The 19,133-nt window shown below is 36.9% G+C and overlaps 1 protein-coding gene across 6 annotated transcripts in view; it reads right to left on the bottom strand.

Moving 5' to 3' along the window:
• Positions 1–19,133, bottom strand: part of filip1 (filamin A interacting protein 1) — a 95,836-nt gene that overhangs the window by 17,784 nt on the left and 58,919 nt on the right. For all 6 annotated transcript variants that reach the window (XM_031902131.1, XM_031902128.1, XM_031902129.1 and 3 more), the window contains 2 exons: positions 15,687–15,860; positions 14,549–14,727 (listed from right to left, as the gene is read on the bottom strand). In XM_031902131.1, coding sequence (XP_031757991.1) covers positions 14,549–14,727; positions 15,687–15,860 — 353 coding nt within the window. The remainder of the gene's footprint in view (positions 1–14,548; positions 14,728–15,686; positions 15,861–19,133) is intronic.

Here is a 19,133-nt window from a genome sequence, read left to right as displayed (position 1 = left end):
TGATATATCAGCATTTTTATATTGCCAGTACCAGGCTTTTGACTCAATAGCTCTCTTTGAAGGTTGTGTGTCAGTCAGTGACCCTGACTATCTATGTACTTTCTGTATGGTAAGTTAAAAGGAAACTATACCCATGCACATAATAATAATAACCCATAAAACATATGGACAACACGGTTTTATATAGATAACCCTTTTCCATGAAAAATTTACTTTTTTAGTAGAATGTGCCACTGGATAAGCACTTAAGCTCTTAAATCTGCCTTCTTACTCATATGAGACACTATGTTTACTCACAAACCAAGAGCACACATTATTACCTGCATTATTTCCTGTCAGGTGATCTCTGCGGGAGCTAACAGAATATCACAATATGTGGCTCAATATAAAACATAAAAGCACAATGTTTACAGATATGTGTATCTGGTAAGATTCTTTAAAAGGCCACTTATGATATAAATGATCTGTTGGTTAAGTATTAATTCTGACAGTATCATTTTCAATTAAACCTACAATTGCTGACTTTTAGAAAGAGCTCTTAAAGGACATGTAAACCCCAAAAATATTTTTTTGCCTAATAAAAGAAAACATAATACTATGTAACTATCCAATATGAATTTGTTAAAAAATGCTAGAGCTTTAAAAAATATTTGTAAATGTAATTACTATTGAAAGCAGCATTGCTGAACTCCTGGTTGTTACTTTTTAAACAATGTTGCAAGTGCCAGGCTCCTCCAGCAAGTCAGGTCTGTCAGTCTGCTGCCTTGTGTTACACTGTTTTAAATGCCAGAGCCCCCAGGGCAGGGTATAGAAAGGACAGGCAGACACTGCTTTTAATAGCAATTATATATACAAATAACTCAAAAACCAATACCAATTTGTAATGAATGTACATTGCAAATGTGCTTAAAATGTTGGTTTTCTTTTTGTTAGGCAAAAATTATATATTGGGTTGACTCGTCCTTTAAACCAAAAAACTGCTAAGATCTCAGAAAATACTAAAAATAGAGAATTTGTTATTTGCGTAAGTGCTCTTAGGATCCCTCTGAGGAAGTTTACATCTATGCATGGGACTGATGTAAATGATGTATATTCTTTATAAAGCACTGTAGAATATGGCAGTCCTATATAAATAACAGGGAATAATAATAATAAAAACAGAATCCCCCTTAAATGCTTATTTTACTTATTAAGTCTGGGTTAGTTAAGTTTAACTGATGTCAGCTTTGGCTATGTTGCTCCACAACCTGCACTTGCACATGTACTTGGGTATGTGGGATTACTCCTTTCTTGAGCCAAGGCATTAGGCAATCTGATTTTACGTATTTTACTATTCCTATAGCAAGCTTTTATAGAGCAGAATGTAGAGGAGTGCAACAACCAGCATTTGTCTATAAGCTTAACCAATAAAAGTAAGCTAGGAGTTTAGGCTGCCCAGCATTTTACTACTGAAATTGCCCATTTTGGGGATGTGTGGTGCAGTATGAGCATGTAGGAAAGTAAATGATTGGCCCCCAGTGGCAGGTTCCCCATTTTTATTAGTTCTTCTTCCTTTAAAGAAGGAGTCTTCAATAACAAGCATGAAACAAGCCTTAGGCCTGCTTATATCCATTACATGATTTTGTTGCTTTTAAGAAACTGTGTTCTTTATTACTGGCAGATCAGTTTCCCTTGCAGGTGATGTGGTTTCAGCATGACATCACTGGAAGAGCAGCCAGATGTATTTGGATGCCAGGATGACTAAAGAGAGAGGAATGCTTTATCACATCATAGCCAATATGCACTTTGCTAAGAGAAATTTAAGGAGGAGACGGAGAAAAAAATTGGGTTTGCAACCAGCATCTAAGGTAACATGATGGATGAAGAATACAAGGTCATTTAACTGCTGCCTGTTATATTCATACCAAATTCTGCAATAGGTGTGCAAATAAGTTCCAAATAGCATTTACTCCAGGACTTAGGTAATCAGCTTGAAAAGGGAACTAAAATGTTTTGAAAGCATGCTATGGTTATCTCAGTTAGCTAATAAAGGTATCATCTCTATACCACTTTTGTTATTTTTTATTTCAGAAGTGTTACCCTGTAACATTTTGACTGGCTAGCATCAAATTTTCCTGCACCCCAGGACTTACTACTTGTGGGCGATGGAGAGTGTAGCACAGATAAAGAAGCTTGTTCTATAAGTAAACATTATTGGGGGAAGGTACTAAAAGGCTTAAATGGATATAAATACGCACATATAAGAATTTGCAATTTGCAATATAATATTGTTCATTAGACTGTTATTGCATTGTGAATTTTAATTGCATATTGCAAACTTTTTAGGGCATGCTTGAAGGTGGAGTAATCTTTAGGAGCAAACTTAACAACTTCTCTATTAAGAAGCTATATTACATACACGGTTGCAAACAATAACATTCGCAAATTTTCTTCCACTGTCGGAAGTGGTCGCTAAACAGTTCCATGTTCACAAAGCCCATATAAAATTTGCACAAAAGCAAATTTGTTTGCACAGAAGCATACATTTTTGCATTGTGAAAAAGTTTTCCATTTCCGACTTTTATTATATTTTCCCCTATAGATCCAAAAGTCACATAGTGTGACTTTTGCAGGGAGAAATCATTTACTAACATGCCCTAGCTGAAATTTTCTGTAATTAGGTGATTGCTCTAAAATGGACAAAATAATTTGCACTCATTCCTATGGAATGCATGATTACGTCATCCCAATATAAATATGGCTGAGAAACTATATTCATTAGGGTTATGCAGGACTGTAGCTGACAGTTTTCAGCATTATTTAACATTATTAGATCAGCCATGAAATAGGTTTGCTCATTAGTATCTATTGGTATGGATGACTTTATACAAAATCTCCTTTTATATGAAGTTAGTTTGGAACTGTGATAGCCACAAATCTTTTAAAAGACCTCTATCCAGTGAAATAATTAAGGTGTCACATAATTAGCGTCACAGTCACATCTTTAGACATGTCTCCTCACTTCCACACACTGACAGACTGTAAAATCATGCAGCGTCTGTCAGCAACCTGTCAGTAAGTGATAATGAATTTGCTGTAGCTGGGGCTTAATAATTATACAACTGACTGTTCCAGAGCCACTAAGTCGCCCACGACAAAACTCCCTGTTCACGGGCGACTAATCTCCCCGAGTTATCATGACCCGCCATCCCACCGGCGAACATGTAAGTCGCCGGCGGGATGGCACACGCGGCGGCTCGATTTCCAGAAATCGCGCTGCCGCGTGTGCCATCCCACCGGCGACTTACATTCTCGCCGGTGGGATGGCAGGGGAAGGCAACTCGGGGAGATTAGTCGCCCGCGAACAGGGAGTTTTGTCGCGGGCGACTAATCTCCCCGTGTGCCAGAGCCCTAAAGAGGGTTGTACAACAAAGGGCTAAAATTTCACCATTTACAATAGTGAAATAACCAACTACTGATTTACTCTGTAATGTAATGTAATTACTCTGTAAATGGTGACATTGTTGGGCTTTGTGATATCTCTTATTGAATTTCACTAATCAGTAAGTTACTGATATTCTAATTATTACATCCTGCCATTGCTGATAAAGCTTGTATACTTTATGCACACAGCTATGTAACCTTTATCATGATGCTGTCTTAGGATGCTACCTGTAGGTGCAGATTCAGGAAGAGTTGAAAACATTTTTTTTTTTACTTTGCTAGCAGTTTTCTTGAATGTAAAAAACTTTTACCAAAAGGCTTTTGGTTATTTTAGTCCTTTAGGCTTGTTTTGTAATTTCCATACAGAGGAAAAACCACAACTGACAGAATTGGAAGAATTGGTAAGATTTTTGGCTCAAAAGAAAAAACTGTTATACTAATTGGGGAAGTGGTGAAATGACTTGATAAATGATCATTATTTCTTTTTTCAAGTCTCAAGTCAATAGCCGTTTTTATAATGTTGAGAAATGTTTTTAGTCGGGGAAAGCTTCATAAATGTGAAAGCATTAGACCTTTGGAAAAAACACAAAATGTTACCAGGAAAAACACTGTGACCTTTGATAAATGTACCCTAGATGTGCGAATGGTTTGTCCTATGATGACAACCACACATGATGTGTCCTGTAATATGATAACTGTACATGCTCTCCTCCAGTACAGCCAACAACCTCCCTAAACCAGCACTATTCAGTCTTTATGTGTAATTGGAAACTGAAGGGACTAGTAGAGCTTGACACTGTTATAAGTGGAAGCAAGTTATTTGGGATAATTTACATATAGTAATTTGCTACAATCACAAATGCCTTTTAAAAATAAGCTTGGGAATTTCTCCTTGCATCAGTCCATATTTAATTCTGGCAGTCTAATAGCCTTCAGCAGTACAATAAGAACTGTTATATTCTGTAGTAAAAGACATTGGAACATCTGTGGGAAAGGAATTAACCTCTTTTCTTAAACTAAAAGCAATAGGTTCATGTCATTAGCATAGTCCTGATAATAAAGAGTTCCCTTCTGATTTCCAAACATTAACCTTGGCTGTATTAAACAGATAAATCATATCCATTCCAAAATGCTTCATTTCCAATGAAAACAAACCCTTGGTCATTTATCACCCCTTTCTCTATAACTCAGACCTTTAAGCCAATAAATAAGCTGCCTTTGTCTAAATTATCTGAAATTCTATATGTCTTTAGGTTGTGCAATATTGTTTTAAATGATAGGCTTGCTTTACTTTGTCTTTGTTGATAAGTGCCCACATTAAAAAAAAACCTATATGCTGTATTTCTGTTTATTGATTTCTATTGAAAACAAATGGTCCCTGTCATGCCTCCCATAATTATGCCACTCTGTACAACAACAAAAATTGGATATTGTATGGTGTATGACTTATACAATACATTTTTACAATTCCTTGTTTATTCTTGTTTTTTGCTTTCTCCTCTATCTCCAAAGTTGCAGCACATGGATTACAAGCTATCACAACCCAGAGGCAGAGTACATTGCAACAAGAACATCTATCAAGGATAACTCTATAAAGAACACAGTGTTGGCAAAATGTATGTTTTTTGTCTCATAATTTACATGTATATTATATTATATTATATTATATTGCCCATTGAAAACTCTGTTGAAGCCTATGGGAAAAACTGGAACTGAATTAGAGGAAAAGTTTTCTCTCCTCAAACCGAATCTTGTACATTAGTTTTTACATGATAAACCATGAAATAATGTTTTCTCTCTCTCAATATTTGGCTCAGCGAAGACCTTCTGTATTGTCAGTTCACCTTCTTATCTGCACTAACAGGTACCCAAAGCTCCCTATCAGGAAACTACATCAGATACTGACATCAGTTGACTTTTACAGGCTGCTGTAAACTTTGAGAAAATTTGAGGCTCAGATCATTGGCAAAGTTAACTAAATCTGACAATATGTTCCTTATTCATATCAGCGCAGGATTAAGTATGTCAACAAGACTTATAAGGAAATCACAGAGCTTATAAGGAAATCACAGATTCTTTTTCAGTATGCTTTGATGAGCATATTGCTGCTCCCTTAACAAGACAGTAATAATATAGTGTAGCAGTGTAAAAAAATATGAAAAAGGCAACATAGGGCAAGGCTAATAAAATATTTTTGTGCATAAGACTTAGCAATTCGTTTCCTCATTAAAACATGAGCTGCTTGCGCTTAGCACAGGTTTATCATTAAGGGCAAAGAAAGGATAATATAAATTAAAAGTAAGTCTAAAGGCATTCTTTTTTTTTATATATTCTTTATTTTTGCATTTCAACTTTAAGGAGGGGATACAGAAAGAAAGAGGGAGGGGGGAAGGGGAGGGGGTTGCATTGAACATTAACATTCATAATCATATTAATCCTAGACTGACAGCAGGTTCTTGCTACTCTATGGTGTTGTCTTCTGGTCAGTTGTTGTAATACAGCCTTATAAAAATTCTTAACACATAAATTAACAGAGGTGATCTTGTTAAGCAGTTATAGAAGTTTTTAGAGTAAGAAAGGGTGTCTTAGTGCATGTTGTTGGGGGGGTATGTAGTTCCTTGATACCTTATTGGTCTATTTTTTTCAGAAATTCTAACCATGGTGACCAATTTCTACGGTAAGTATGACTATTGTTGTGTATTAGTAGAGATAACTCTTCCATTTTCCTGATTTCTTCTATTTTTGTTAGCCATTCTTTGATTGTTGGGGAGGAGGATGACTTCCATTTCTGGGGAATCAGCGATTTTGCTGCCTGCAAGAGGTGTAAGGTAAGTGGGTCTGATAATGTGTCATTTTTTTCTGGTAGGATATATAGTAATATTGTGGGTGCGCTATCTATTGTGATGGAATGCTGTGTGACTTTTTGTATTACCTCTAGTATTTCCTTCCAAAAATTTTTCAGTTCTGGGCACGTGAGCCAGATTTGAGTGTGTGTACCCTCTAATTTGTTGCATCTCCAACAGAGTGGTGAGCTATTGGGATACATTCTATGTAGTTTGGCTGGCGTGTAGTGCCATCTAGTTAGTAGCTTGTAAATTGCTTCATTAGTTCTGGCGGCTCTTGATGCTTTGTAGGTTAATTTAAAGATCTTGCCCCATAGGTTTGGTGAAATTTCTATGTTCAATTCTTTTTCTCACGCTTTGCAGTGGGGTAGTTGGTTTGTTATTGAGATATCAGTTAGAGTTTTGTAGGCCCTAGATAGTGGTTTATCTACTCTGGTATTTAAATTAGTAGATTCTAGGATTTTTTCCCAGGGAGTTAGTGCTCTGTTCCAATGTTTGTTTTTGTGTGTATAAATGTGTGTAACTGATTGTAATTCCAGGCATCTCTGGGGTGGGTGCCCCATCTTTTTTGAATTTCTGCTAGAGAAATTACCTTATTTTCTTTTACAAAATCGCTGATTCTAGTGATCCTCTCTCCCCAGTTGCTCCATCTGGAAAAGGATCCTGGTTCCATACTGGGTTTGAAGTCTGCGTTGTACATCAGTGGCTGTAGTACATGAGGGTAAGTTGATAAGTTATAGACTTCTTTACTTTTGTGCCAGACCTTCAGTGTAGCCTCAATCAAAGGGTGGTTATCTATATCTTGTATTAGTTTTTCTTTTGTTTTCCATAAAAGATTTTCTATGGGAATGGGCACGAACCCTTGTTCTAGCGTACACCAGTCTTTTTTCCCCTTTTTTATTTTCCAGTCTAGTATTCGTACCAGGTGTGAGGAGATGTAGTACATATATACATTGGGGAGGGCAATTCCTCCTTTGTCTTTTGGTAGGGTTAGTAAACTGTACTTAAGTCTTGGGTTGGAACCCCCCCATATGAACCTTGTAATTATAGATTTTATGTTTGAGAAATAAGCCATAGGTATGTGTATTGGTAAGACTTGTAGTAAATATAACACTTTGGGTATTAGCATCATCTTAGTAGCCTGTACTCTCCCAAACCAAGACAGCTGCATTTTGTTCCAGTTTTTTAACATGTTTTGTATTGATGATATCATGGGGATATAGTTATCCTGGTATAGGTTTCTTAAATCTGAGGTAATTGTAATTCCCAAATATTTAATACCTCTACTCGCCCATTGGAATGAGAAGCTTTGTTTTAGTGCCATAACATTTTTACTTTGGATATTAACATTTAAAATTTCGGATTTTGAGTAGTTAACTTTGAAATTGGATAAGTCCCCATACGTTTTGAGTAAGGCAACTGTATTAGGTAAGGAGATAACAGGCTTTGTTATGAACATGAGCAGATCGTCTGCAAATGCTGCACATTTGTATTCTTTCCCTTTAATGGCTAACCCAGATATATTTTGGTTGTTTCTTATGTGGTTTAAAAGAGTTTCCATGACTAGGATAAAGAGGGTTAGTGAGAGGGGGCAGCCCTGTCTAGTACCGTTATAGATCTGGACTTTGGGAGACAATGTTCCGTTAACCCTTATTCTTGCAGATGGATTTTGGTATAGTGCTAGTATCCTACTTCTAGTTATTTGACCTAGTCCGAAGCCTGCTAGAGTTCTCTCTAGGTATTCCCACGAGACCCTATCAAAGGCCTTCTCGGCATCAGTTGTTAGTATTAATGCTGGGATTCGCCTTGTTTTGGCGTGATGAATCAGTGATATTATCTTGGCTGTGTTGTCTCTTCCTTCCCTTCCAGGTACGAAACCGGATTGGTCCGGATGTATCAAGAGGGGTAGGTATTGTTTGATTCTATTACCAATTATTTTAGCATAAAGTTTCATATCTATATTTATTAAAGATATGGGTCTGTAACTGGCACATTGCTGGGGGTCTTTCCCAGGTTTCGGGATAATTGTTATGTGGGCTTCTTGGGCTTGGGGGTGAAATCCATTGTCTGGTGTTATGGAGTTGAAGTATTTCAACAGTAATGGGCTAAGTTCTTTTTTGAAGCATTTATAATATAGTGCTGTATAGCCGTCCGGTCCGGGACTTTTCCCAGCTGGAAGGTTATCTATGCTTTTCTCAATTTCTTCAAGGGTGAAAGGAGCATCTATTAGCTGGCTATCTTCTATAGCGAGCTGTTTAAGTTTAGCACTATTTATGAACTCATCTATTCTTTCCTTATTGCGTGCTGTGTTGGTTTGTTCCTTTATTTTGTATAATTGTTGATAATAGTCTTTGAAAGCTAACGCTATACCTTTAGTGTCGTGGTGTAGTGTGTTGTTTCCGTTTTTGATTGCAGTGATATGTGTTTGGGGCTGTATTTTTTTGAGTATGTTTGCAAAGTGTTTATTGCATTTATCTCCTAGTTCATAGAACTTTTGCTTGCTTCTCATGTATGCTTGGTATGTCTTTTGGTCTAACAATGCTTTTAGTTGTAGTCTCTTATTCTCGAGTTTCAGGAAGTTATGTTGGGATTGGGTTGCTTTATGGATTTGTTCTAGTATAGAAATTTCTTTTATTAACCTATTTATTTCCTTGTTTTTTTCTTTTTTCAGGTTGCTCCCTATCGCTATGAGTTGACCACGCAGGACACACTTTACTGTTTCCCAAATCGTGCATGGAGAGATTGTGTTGGACGTGTTGTCTTGTACTGTTTGGCTAATGCATGTCCTAATCTGTTCTTTTACCTGTTCTTTATGTAAAAGGTAGTCGTTCATCCTCCAGGTGAACTCGGATTTGCTAGTATTGTTAATAATAAACTTTATTGATATAGGTGCATGGTCTGATAGTATAGAATTACCAATGTTAGCATTTGAGAATAAATGTAACCAATGTTGTGAAGCTAATATGTAATCAATTCTTGAATAAACTGAGTGTGTTTTGGAAAAGTGTGTAAAATCTCTTCCTGTGGGGTTTTGAGTTCTCCATATATCTATTAATCGCATATCAGAAAACAGTTTTTTAACTTCTTTTAACCCTTTATATGATATGTTACTTTTACCCGAGGAGGAATCAGTCAGTGGGTTCAGCACTAGGTTGAAATCCCCCCCTAGGATAATTAGACCTTCTTTGAAATTTTCTAGGGATTTCATAAACTGTTTCAGGTAAGTAATTTGTCCGTTATTGGGTACATATACATTTGCCAGGGTGCATACCATTTCTCCAATGTAACATTTAACTAGCAGGAATCTTCCCTCTTTGTCTGCTAATGTTGCTATATGTTTATAGGGTAAGTCTTTGTGGACCATTGTAATAACCCCTGTTGCCTTTTTTTCTGGGTTATTACTCATATATATATGGGGAAATTGATTCAGGGTCAGTTTAGGAACATGATTCTCTTTGAAATGTGATTCTTGTATCATTACTATATTGTATCTGGCTTTTTTACATTGATTAAATATTTGAGACCTCTTGACTGGTTCATTTAAACCATTAACATTGTAGGACACCACTTTACATTCAAGTACTTCCTTATTGTTTGTGTCTGCCATTATAAAGTTCTAGGGTTGTTATTGCTTCGGTATGCATACACTTGCTGTCAGCTTGGAGGTACGTAGGTAGGGGTAGGGGAAGGTTAACTGGGAGGGAAACGATAACTCGTGTGAACATATATACAGTCATGTTTAAGACCAATTGCCGCATTAGACTTATTGGGGTAGTACCCCTTAGCTTGTGGTGTTTGGCAGCGGCTAGAGTACTATGTACTCTTTTCGTGGGGGTACGTGGTTGGGTGGAGGTGTGGAGCGTTATTGGGATGTTCTCTCTACTATAAGAGCAAATTCCCGAACCCCTTTATCTCGTAGTGTGGGAGATGGGGGGGGGGGGGGGTCAACACCTAATCACTACTGTGTGTGATCTATTTTTGGAAGATGTTTTATGCCTTCCTTTATAACATGTATTGATTAGAGACCACCTTGTTATACCAATGTAACTAGATCTTGTCGTTAACTTGGTGGCAGGAATAACAGTACATCTTTACATCAAATGGTATTACCATTTTTATCCTTTTATAGAGAGGTTTGGATGTGGGCAGTATCAGGGTTAGCTTTGGTTTACGCTATACCTGGTACACCAATGTGTAATATACATTGTGCTTGCCTTTATGTAGTGAGATATTTGGGAATTCACTTGTGAGACATTAAAATGTAGGTCTATTACAAAACTATTATTAATAAAATAGCATGCAAGAAGATTAAAGAAGAAAAGGAAAAACAAAAAGAACTGAACAAATTATACCAATTAGGTCAAGTGTTATGTTCTATTTTACGCCCTTTGTAGAGGGGTTTAGGTATAAGGTGAACAAGATTTGTTTTTTTCTTATGCTTTGTCTAGTTCACCTGTTTATTACCATAGTCTTTGGTTAATTACCGTCCTTTCAAATGTGAGTAGGTCTGGTCCTGTTCCTTGGTGTTCTCGGAGTGTGAGGAGTACGTTTCGGAGTTGCTTGTGTCCAGTCGCCTTGTAGCTCAAAGGATAAGTCAGGGATCTTTCCTTGCTCTGGGTTCCAGCCTGGGAGTTCGATCTCAGTAAGATGTAGCTTTTTGAGGAAGAAATCCGTGTCCATTGGCGTGCGAATTGTAGCTGTCGTTCCGTCTTTGGTAGCTGTAAGTGAAAAGGGATATCCCCACCTATAGGGGATGTTACTTTCTCGCAGAGTGTCAGTAAGTGGTTTTAAAAGCTTCCTCTTAGTCAGTGTAGTTCTAGAAATGTCCTGGAAAAGTTTGATAGTGCTTTCCTCGAATGTAAGGTTGCTAATGTCTTTTGCTTTTAGAAGAATTTCTTCTTTTAAGGCAAAATTGTGGAGGCAGCAGAGGATGTCTCGTGGAGCATTGAGGGGTGCAGCCTTGGGTTTTTGCACTCTATGTGCTCTTTCAATTTTTATTTCGGCAGTGAGTTCTTTTTTGAGGATGCTGTTAAATATTTGTAATAAAACAGCCCGTATTTCCTCATTTTGTATTGACTCAGGCACCCCACGCACTCTAATATTGTTTCTCCTACTCCGGTTCTCCTGGTCCTCTATTTGCCTCTGTAATTCTAGTATAATGTTGTCTTGTTGTTTAATATGTGTATAGACCGCTTTTTGGTTAGCTGATATTTTACTTTGGTTCAGCTCTATGTCATCTGCCCGTGTGGCTAGTGAAATCATGTCTCTCTTTATATCAAGTATTTCCTCTTTAAGTGTAGTTGTAACGTCTTGTAGCATTTCTTTTATATCTGCTTTAGAGGGAAGGTTAGCTAGGTAAGCGGGTAAGTTTGGTACCTCCTCAGAGTCACTTTCCTGCTCTGATGGCTGCCTGTTTGATTCGCAGTCCTCCTCTCCTTCCTCGAGTGCGGGCGCCATCTTGGATGTCGATCGGTCCGTTTTACTTTTAAAAAACATTGGTGTAAGCTCAGTTTGTGCCAAGTGTTGTTTTTTCCCTGGCATCCTCTCCTTCTCCGGTCTTGTCCTCTGTGGTTTCCCCATCTCATTAGGTGTTAAATCGCTTAGGATCGGTTATTTGCTTACGGAGCTCTGCAGTCACGCTGCCATTCAGCTCCAAGGCAAGCCACGCCCCCAAAGGCATTCTTTTTAAGTACTTACTGCATATCTAAATTCCCAGATCCCTGCTTGCTTCTCTGAGATATGGTGCTGGCAGCCTACAGCAGTGTGAAGACTACAGTGACATCACTGAAATATCTCTTCCCTTCCTGTAGGTGCCAGCGGCAGCCTTCCTATTCTCTGAGCATGTGTGTAACTTGATCCTGTCTCCTGTTCTGAGCTACACATGTGCACCAGCCAATCAGAAGTGGATCTGCCAGAGGGGAGGGGGGGAGGGAATGAAACACATGTGCAGTATGAAGCAAGGAGGGAAAGGAAGGGAGAATACCTTTTTAGAGATGGCTGCCTGTTCTAGAAAATTTGAAGTAAGTGTGACTGAGTAAATATTTGATTAGGTGAGCCAAAAGTGTGGCGTTTTTACTAAACAATAGGAGGACTATTGGGCAGTATGCGTTTTAAATTTTGACTTGCATTCTCCTTTAAGTCAATGCTGTTTATTCTTAGCCTATAGGGCTAATTTCCTAAATCTATGTAACAATAGTTACACTTTGGAATTTAACATTTTTTTTCTTTTTTTCCCCACTTTGATCCTTAATAAATCTACTCCATATGTAGCTGGTCAATAGAATTCTAAAAAAATATTTCTAAATAACATCAATCACGGCATTAAAATCACTTGCCTGAGCCTTGGGACAGAATTAGTGAGGAGCTGTGGAAAAAGGATAGTGTTCTGGTCTGACGCTGCAATCGATTGTATTTAAAACATAAATAACATAGCTCCCAACCAGCAAGGCCAAAAGTCACAAATGGGTCCACCCACTGATATGTAGCTACATGGGCAGGTGTTGTCAACTTTATATCTTGCTTTGACAATTTGTTAAGCTGTCTAAATACGCACTGATATAATCATACAAAACTACTTTTGGCATGATTTCCGTACTGTGTGTGGGCTCCAAATTATCTTCCCAATAATTTTCATACCATGACGAATGGTCATCTAGACCATCAGACAGATTAGAAATTTTTGGACAATTGGTGCCTGTCAACTATTTCATGTGCAGAACACCCTTTATCCTACAATTTTCATCTGTTAGTTTTAGATTGTTCAATTTAAACGTAAAATCGATATCCAAACATTTGTCGAGGAAGACTAAAATCTGAATGTGTACAGCCACTTTTATTCTTCACACTGATTGTTATGGGCTTATTTATCAATTTTTGTGTTTGTAAATTCGAGTTTGTTTTTCTAAACACACTTATCAAATGCTTGCTTATTTATTAATAAGGAAAACTCTTTCAAATAAAAAATTCAAATACCTAGAATTTTCAAGTTTATACACTCGAAAAAAGATTGGAAACTCTAATATCTTAAATTGAAAATATGGTTTGACTTTGCCTAGGACAGCTCCCATTGACTTCTATAGAAACTCGCAAGCTTTCAGACAGCAAATTTTATACCAGACATTTGAGTTTTTAACCATAAATACAGTTTTTTTTTAGCACAAACAAACTTGACCACTGATAAATCTGCCCCTTAGTGTTATGCTAAAATAATGACCATGTGGTATAATATCTCTTAAAAAATCAGTAGGGGCAACATTATGCAGTATGCAACAAAAAGGAGTGGATGAAAAGTATCCTTCTTATCATCTATTACGACTTGTTTATGGGTGAGAAAGGGTCACTTTGCACAATATCCTATTTTTGGGTCTCACAACACATACATGTATATATATATATAACATGGATATCCATCCTGGATCACTCCAGCTGTGGTTTAAATTAAATTCAAAGTATCCCCCAACAGCTGAAGACTATTACGGGATCATGGAGCTGTAATTCTAGAACAGATTCAGAGCTGCTGTTTAGACATCCCTGATATCTAGAATACTTGGCTTCAGCTATGTGTCCAGTTCCAACATGTCTCCAGTTCCAGGATCCAACACATAAAAAAACTGTAATTGTGAAGTGAGAGCATGCTGCTTCCCAAAGATTCCAATTCGGTGAAGCACCAATGTAAACTTTTTCCTCCAGCCTTTCAACATTAATATCAGTTAAATCTTGCCTAAAAATAATTTTGAGCATGTCACTAATTATATATGAGTTATTTGGTTGTCTATTCTGCTCCTCCCAAGTCTGATAATTAAACTGTAGGTCATTGCTAGGTTCATAACAAAATAGGGATGGGAAGGTCACAGACACTGGCACTGTACTAATACAGCATACATGCAAATGCAGCATTTAAAATCTCTTTAAGACTACTTGGATCAATCTTCTTAGCAAGCAAAAAGTGTTTAAACATTTAGAGACTGAAATAGATAAACATCCATGTTTTGGTTGGAAAAGTAAATAAATATCTTCTTCATAAATATATTAAATCAACCTAATAACACTGACAATATCATGCCTACTAATATTGGTCCTGAAGAAAAAGACTAGCCCCATTAAAGTTGCTTCTAAGTTTACAACCCGCCTAGCCAGTTAATTTAAGCAGCAATATCAAAGCTAGAGGGAAGCTTTGCATGAATTAACAACCTGGAAATTGCTTTGTGACTTGATTTAATTGATATGTAAGTTTGCTGATTATCACTGCCGGCTATAGAGCTATGATTGGCTCAAACCCTCACCTTTCACGCTCCTGCTCCAGAAGATTTGTAAAGTCGTCACTTTTGTTCATGTAATCCACGTGCTTGCGTTTCTCGTTCTCCAGTTCATATACTGTGCGGCGATGGCACTTCTCTGCCAAGAGGAGCTGCTCTAACATTCGCCGGTAGGTTTCTTTTTGTTTTTCTTCAAGTCGGTCCAACTGAATAAAGGAAAAAAAAAACTAAACAACTTTAGCCAAATGTCTGCCCTTGCTCTCGTATTACTTGTTCTTGTAAATACTTGATATAATCATTGAAAGAATACAGAGCTCCTAAACATTATTAATATGGAGGTACTGGATAGCTTCAAATAACCTTAAAACTTATCTAAGACTGCACTTAAACTTGTTCATAGACTCCACTTTAATAAAGAAAAATTCAAATAATTTAAAATTATTTTTCTCTGTAATAAACAAACAGTACCCTGTACTTGAACCCAACTAAGATAAATAAATAAATAGTTAAATAATCCTTATTTGAAGCAAAACAATCCTATTGGGTTTATTTAATGCTTAAATAATTTTTAATAGACTTAAGATATGAAGATCCAAATTACGAAAGGACCCCTTTTCCGAAAACCACGGGTCCCCAGCATTCTGGAGGACAGTTTGTGCACCTGTATTACAGATATTGAAACTTCTATGTAGATCTATATACTACTATATATACTACTAACAGGGAAATTTCAATATTATTTCAAGGCAAAATGAAATTGCAAACAAAATAATAGCTATATGTAAAAATACATTTTTATTAAATCTATTTGATTCATATGTGAAAACACAAATATTTTTCTACAGGTATGGTATTTAGTCAATGCAATTTTCCTTATAAATCAATACAGCATTTTGTCTGATTAGTTATAAAAAACAGTACCCTCTTCTTAATGGTATATTAACTAGTGTAAACCTGTGTTTTAATGTTTAAATGGTTTATTGCCCTAAAGGCACAATATGGTAAGGCCTCTTAGCTGTGAAACGCCAGGTTTCAAACATTTAGGAAATAGTTCCTGTATTGTTATTACTTATTTTGCTGCAAGGTGGATTTTCATATTTGAAAAGGCTAAAGGCTGAATAAAATCATATTTTCCATCTTTAAAGCAAATTGTTAGACAAATTACCTCTGCCATTGGTTTCTCATAGACATCTTCTCCTATGGATTTATCTTTAGCAAGGACAGCATCTCTGTGCAGGACTCGGAGCACATCCTCTGGAGCTGAAAACCCATAATGAGCTTCCAAAACTTCAGGTTTTGTTTTCTCTGTCTTTAGCATATGGATAACATCCTCCCTAGCCTGTGGGAATGTAACATGATATGATTAGAGAAACTGCTCATTATATAACACATGCTTACATCATTCCTGATAAAAAGACTTTTGGTTTATGAGCTAAGTTCATTGGCCAGAACCTCTCCTATAATACACTCAGTTTGCCAAAAATACAGATTGCTAAACTAATGTTGGATAACAAGTTGCTAAGAAACACCACTGTGTACTATCCACAATGTAGGTGCATATTAATGGTGTTTTAATTATGTTACATATATGAAATAGGAGCACTACAAAGTGTACTGTAAATACGAAAAGTAAAACTTCAACTTTTTTATTCATATAGAAATAGTAAGTTGTAACTAATTTTTGGTTTCTGCATTTTATTAAAAAAGGCCCCTTCATTGCAGGGTATTAATTCCCTTTATAGCACCATGGATTTTTCATATATGGAGAGGTATATTTACTATGATCATTATGGCTAATTCTGAATCTTTGGTATTTATTACTCCAAACATCCATTCTGATTGAATTGCATCATTCAATATCGATATGGATAAATTATGTATTAAGTGTTAAATAGAAATATTCACAAAGCAAACCTTTTTTGGCTTCTATTTCAAATATTACCGCAAAGGCAGGCAGGGATGAATATTGGCATTTTTAATAAACAACACAATAATGAAATCTAATAGCATATCTACCTAAAATAGAGACCTAACTGGGGCTTGAACTGGTTTAATAATGATTTTAATCAATGCGTGTTTGTCATAGCCAGACACAGCTAATAAAACTTTACAACTTAACCTGCAATTAATGATGCATGTGTTTGTAAACATCACTAAGTACATGAGGGTTGATTGTGTGCAGGTGACAAAATGCCCTATATGCCTGAACGTTATTAGGGTTATTTGTAGTATGGTTGCTGGCCTGCTGAATTTTCTAGCAGACAGGTCTACTATATAGAGTCTCATACAGTATTAGCTTTAATGATATGGCTATATTAAGGAGGGTGGGGTCAGTATTGCCATAAACCTGTTTAGGAAAGGGTGCAAGGGCCAGTTGCACATGTAGTGGATTGTCCTCATTCCTCTGCCTGCAGTTTGTACACAGGTGGAAGAAAGCAGATCCACTTTCATGCGCTTACTCCTACAGAGCTGTCAAACCACCCTACTTATTTGGAAGTTACCCTATTTTGGCTCCTCTCTCCTGGTCTCCCATTACCCCATGGCATTCTCCCAAAATTTTGCTTGATTTCTGGGAACGCATGTGCAGTAAGCATTTGAAGATGTCATAGTAAGCAATCATTTAAAGGGGACCTGTCACCCAGACATAAAAAGCTGTATAATAAAAGTCATTTTTAAATTAAACATGAAACCCAAATAACCCAATTAACACATCCATACCTATTATAAGGTTGATGTCAGACGTGGCGTATTCTCGGCAAGTCGAAAAACATTTGCCGAGAATACGCCCCACTAATGTGCCTGCACCTGACTGAATGAGATACGCTCGGGTGCAGGCATATGTAGCCGATATACACATAAAAACGTGAGACACACTTGCCGAGAATACACCATGTCTGACATCAGCCTAAAAGCATTTAAAAATCCCAGTTGTTAATCATATACAGGTCGATACCCTTATCCGGAAACCTGTTATCCAGAAAGCTCCAAATTACGGAAAGCCATCTCCCGTAGACTCCATTTTAATCAAATAATTCAGAATTTTAAAACTGATTTCCTTTTTCTGATTTACCTTGTAATTGATCCCAACTAAGATATAAATAATCCCTTTTGGATGCAAAACAATCCTATTGGGTTTGATTAATGTTTTATTGATTTGTTAGTAGACTTAAGGTATGGAGATCTAAATTACGGAAAGACCCCTTATCCAGAATACCTTGGTCCCGAGCATTCTGGATAACGGGTCCTATACCTGTATTGTCTTTCCCACCTCTATGCCTTAGGCATAGACAATTACTTCCACTTTCCATTTAGCACTCACTTCCCCCTCCCTCCTCACCATCTAATTTTGAAGCCAGTGCATGGGCATCAGGTCCCCCATTCTGGCACATAAACAAGATTTTGGGATGATGCAAAACAGTGCCCGCAAAATTGCACCTGCCTGCTTGCCGTGACTGTGCAATTGTAAGACTAAAGGAAACAATATTTGTATAGTGTATTAGTGTAATAGAAAATAACATGAAATTATTTCTTAGGGTGACAGGTCCCCATTAATGGCTTCAAAGAGGCATTTGCACACGCCTCCAAAAGTGACATCATTCACATGCGTGTGATGTCACTTCCGGGCATCGACAAAAATTTTCCCTAGATACGAGCATCAGAGGTTGACAGATCTGCTCCTATAGCCTCATTGTAAGGCCCAGGGTTGGCCTGTGTGGAGCTACACAGAGTGGATATAGCGTGGAAACACAAAAGTATGCATTTTTTTTTAATGCCTTTACGGTTTTAGTGGAAATTAGTTTTTTCATGTTTTCAAAAAACTCTAAAACCACTAAAATCAGAGTGTTGATAAAGCTACCTCTAAGAGGAGAAATAAAAGAAACAAAATAAATAAGCCTCTTCATATAATTTATTTCTGTTTCAGGAACATAAATAAATTTTGATCACAAAGGCTCTGAAACATGTAGAAGTGAGAAGTTATTGTTTCTTTGGGACATTGCTTGCTAAGTTTCTGGCAGAGCCCCAGACAACAGATAATTAATTATGTAATTGAAATCTCCCATGGTTTGTTCTTTTTAGAAAAATAGTGACTTCATCTATGAGGAGCCCTGGCAAACAAAATCAGAACAAAGATATGTGGACTGGAAATAACAGTCAGATGTTTCATAAAGTACATATGATTTAAGTTGAAGTTTGCTTTGGGAGCACTTAGTCCTTAGGTATTCTTATCTAAACAATCTTTTAAAGTCAGTATGTAGCAGAGTTCGGTTCCTTTGGTACATGAATTATACTAGTCACAATTTAAAATACACAGACGTCCCTGCAGTTCATTGGTTACTGCAGGTGTGCCCATTGGCTGTGTAGGGATGCTGTGAGTTACAACTCATATCAGCCTGAGAGCTGAAATTTGACATTAGACATTGGATATTCTTAAACTGAACTTATCTTGAGCAAATCCATGTGTTCATTTTAGAAGGGTTAGCATAGGAACCAAGACAAAAATCTGCAAACTGTTTTCTCCAAAAAAAATAATAATTCAACACTACTATTCCTCCTTTTTCCATCCACTTTATGTAAGAGAATACAAGCTGCAGAATGTAGCCTGGGTAGTATT

This window comes from Xenopus tropicalis, chromosome 5, assembly GCF_000004195.4.
Source record: "Xenopus tropicalis strain Nigerian chromosome 5, UCB_Xtro_10.0, whole genome shotgun sequence".
Classification (NCBI taxonomy): domain Eukaryota; kingdom Metazoa; phylum Chordata; class Amphibia; order Anura; family Pipidae; genus Xenopus; species Xenopus tropicalis.
The sequence above is the reverse complement of the archived record's forward strand: the minus strand, read 5'-3'. Positions and strand labels throughout refer to the sequence as shown.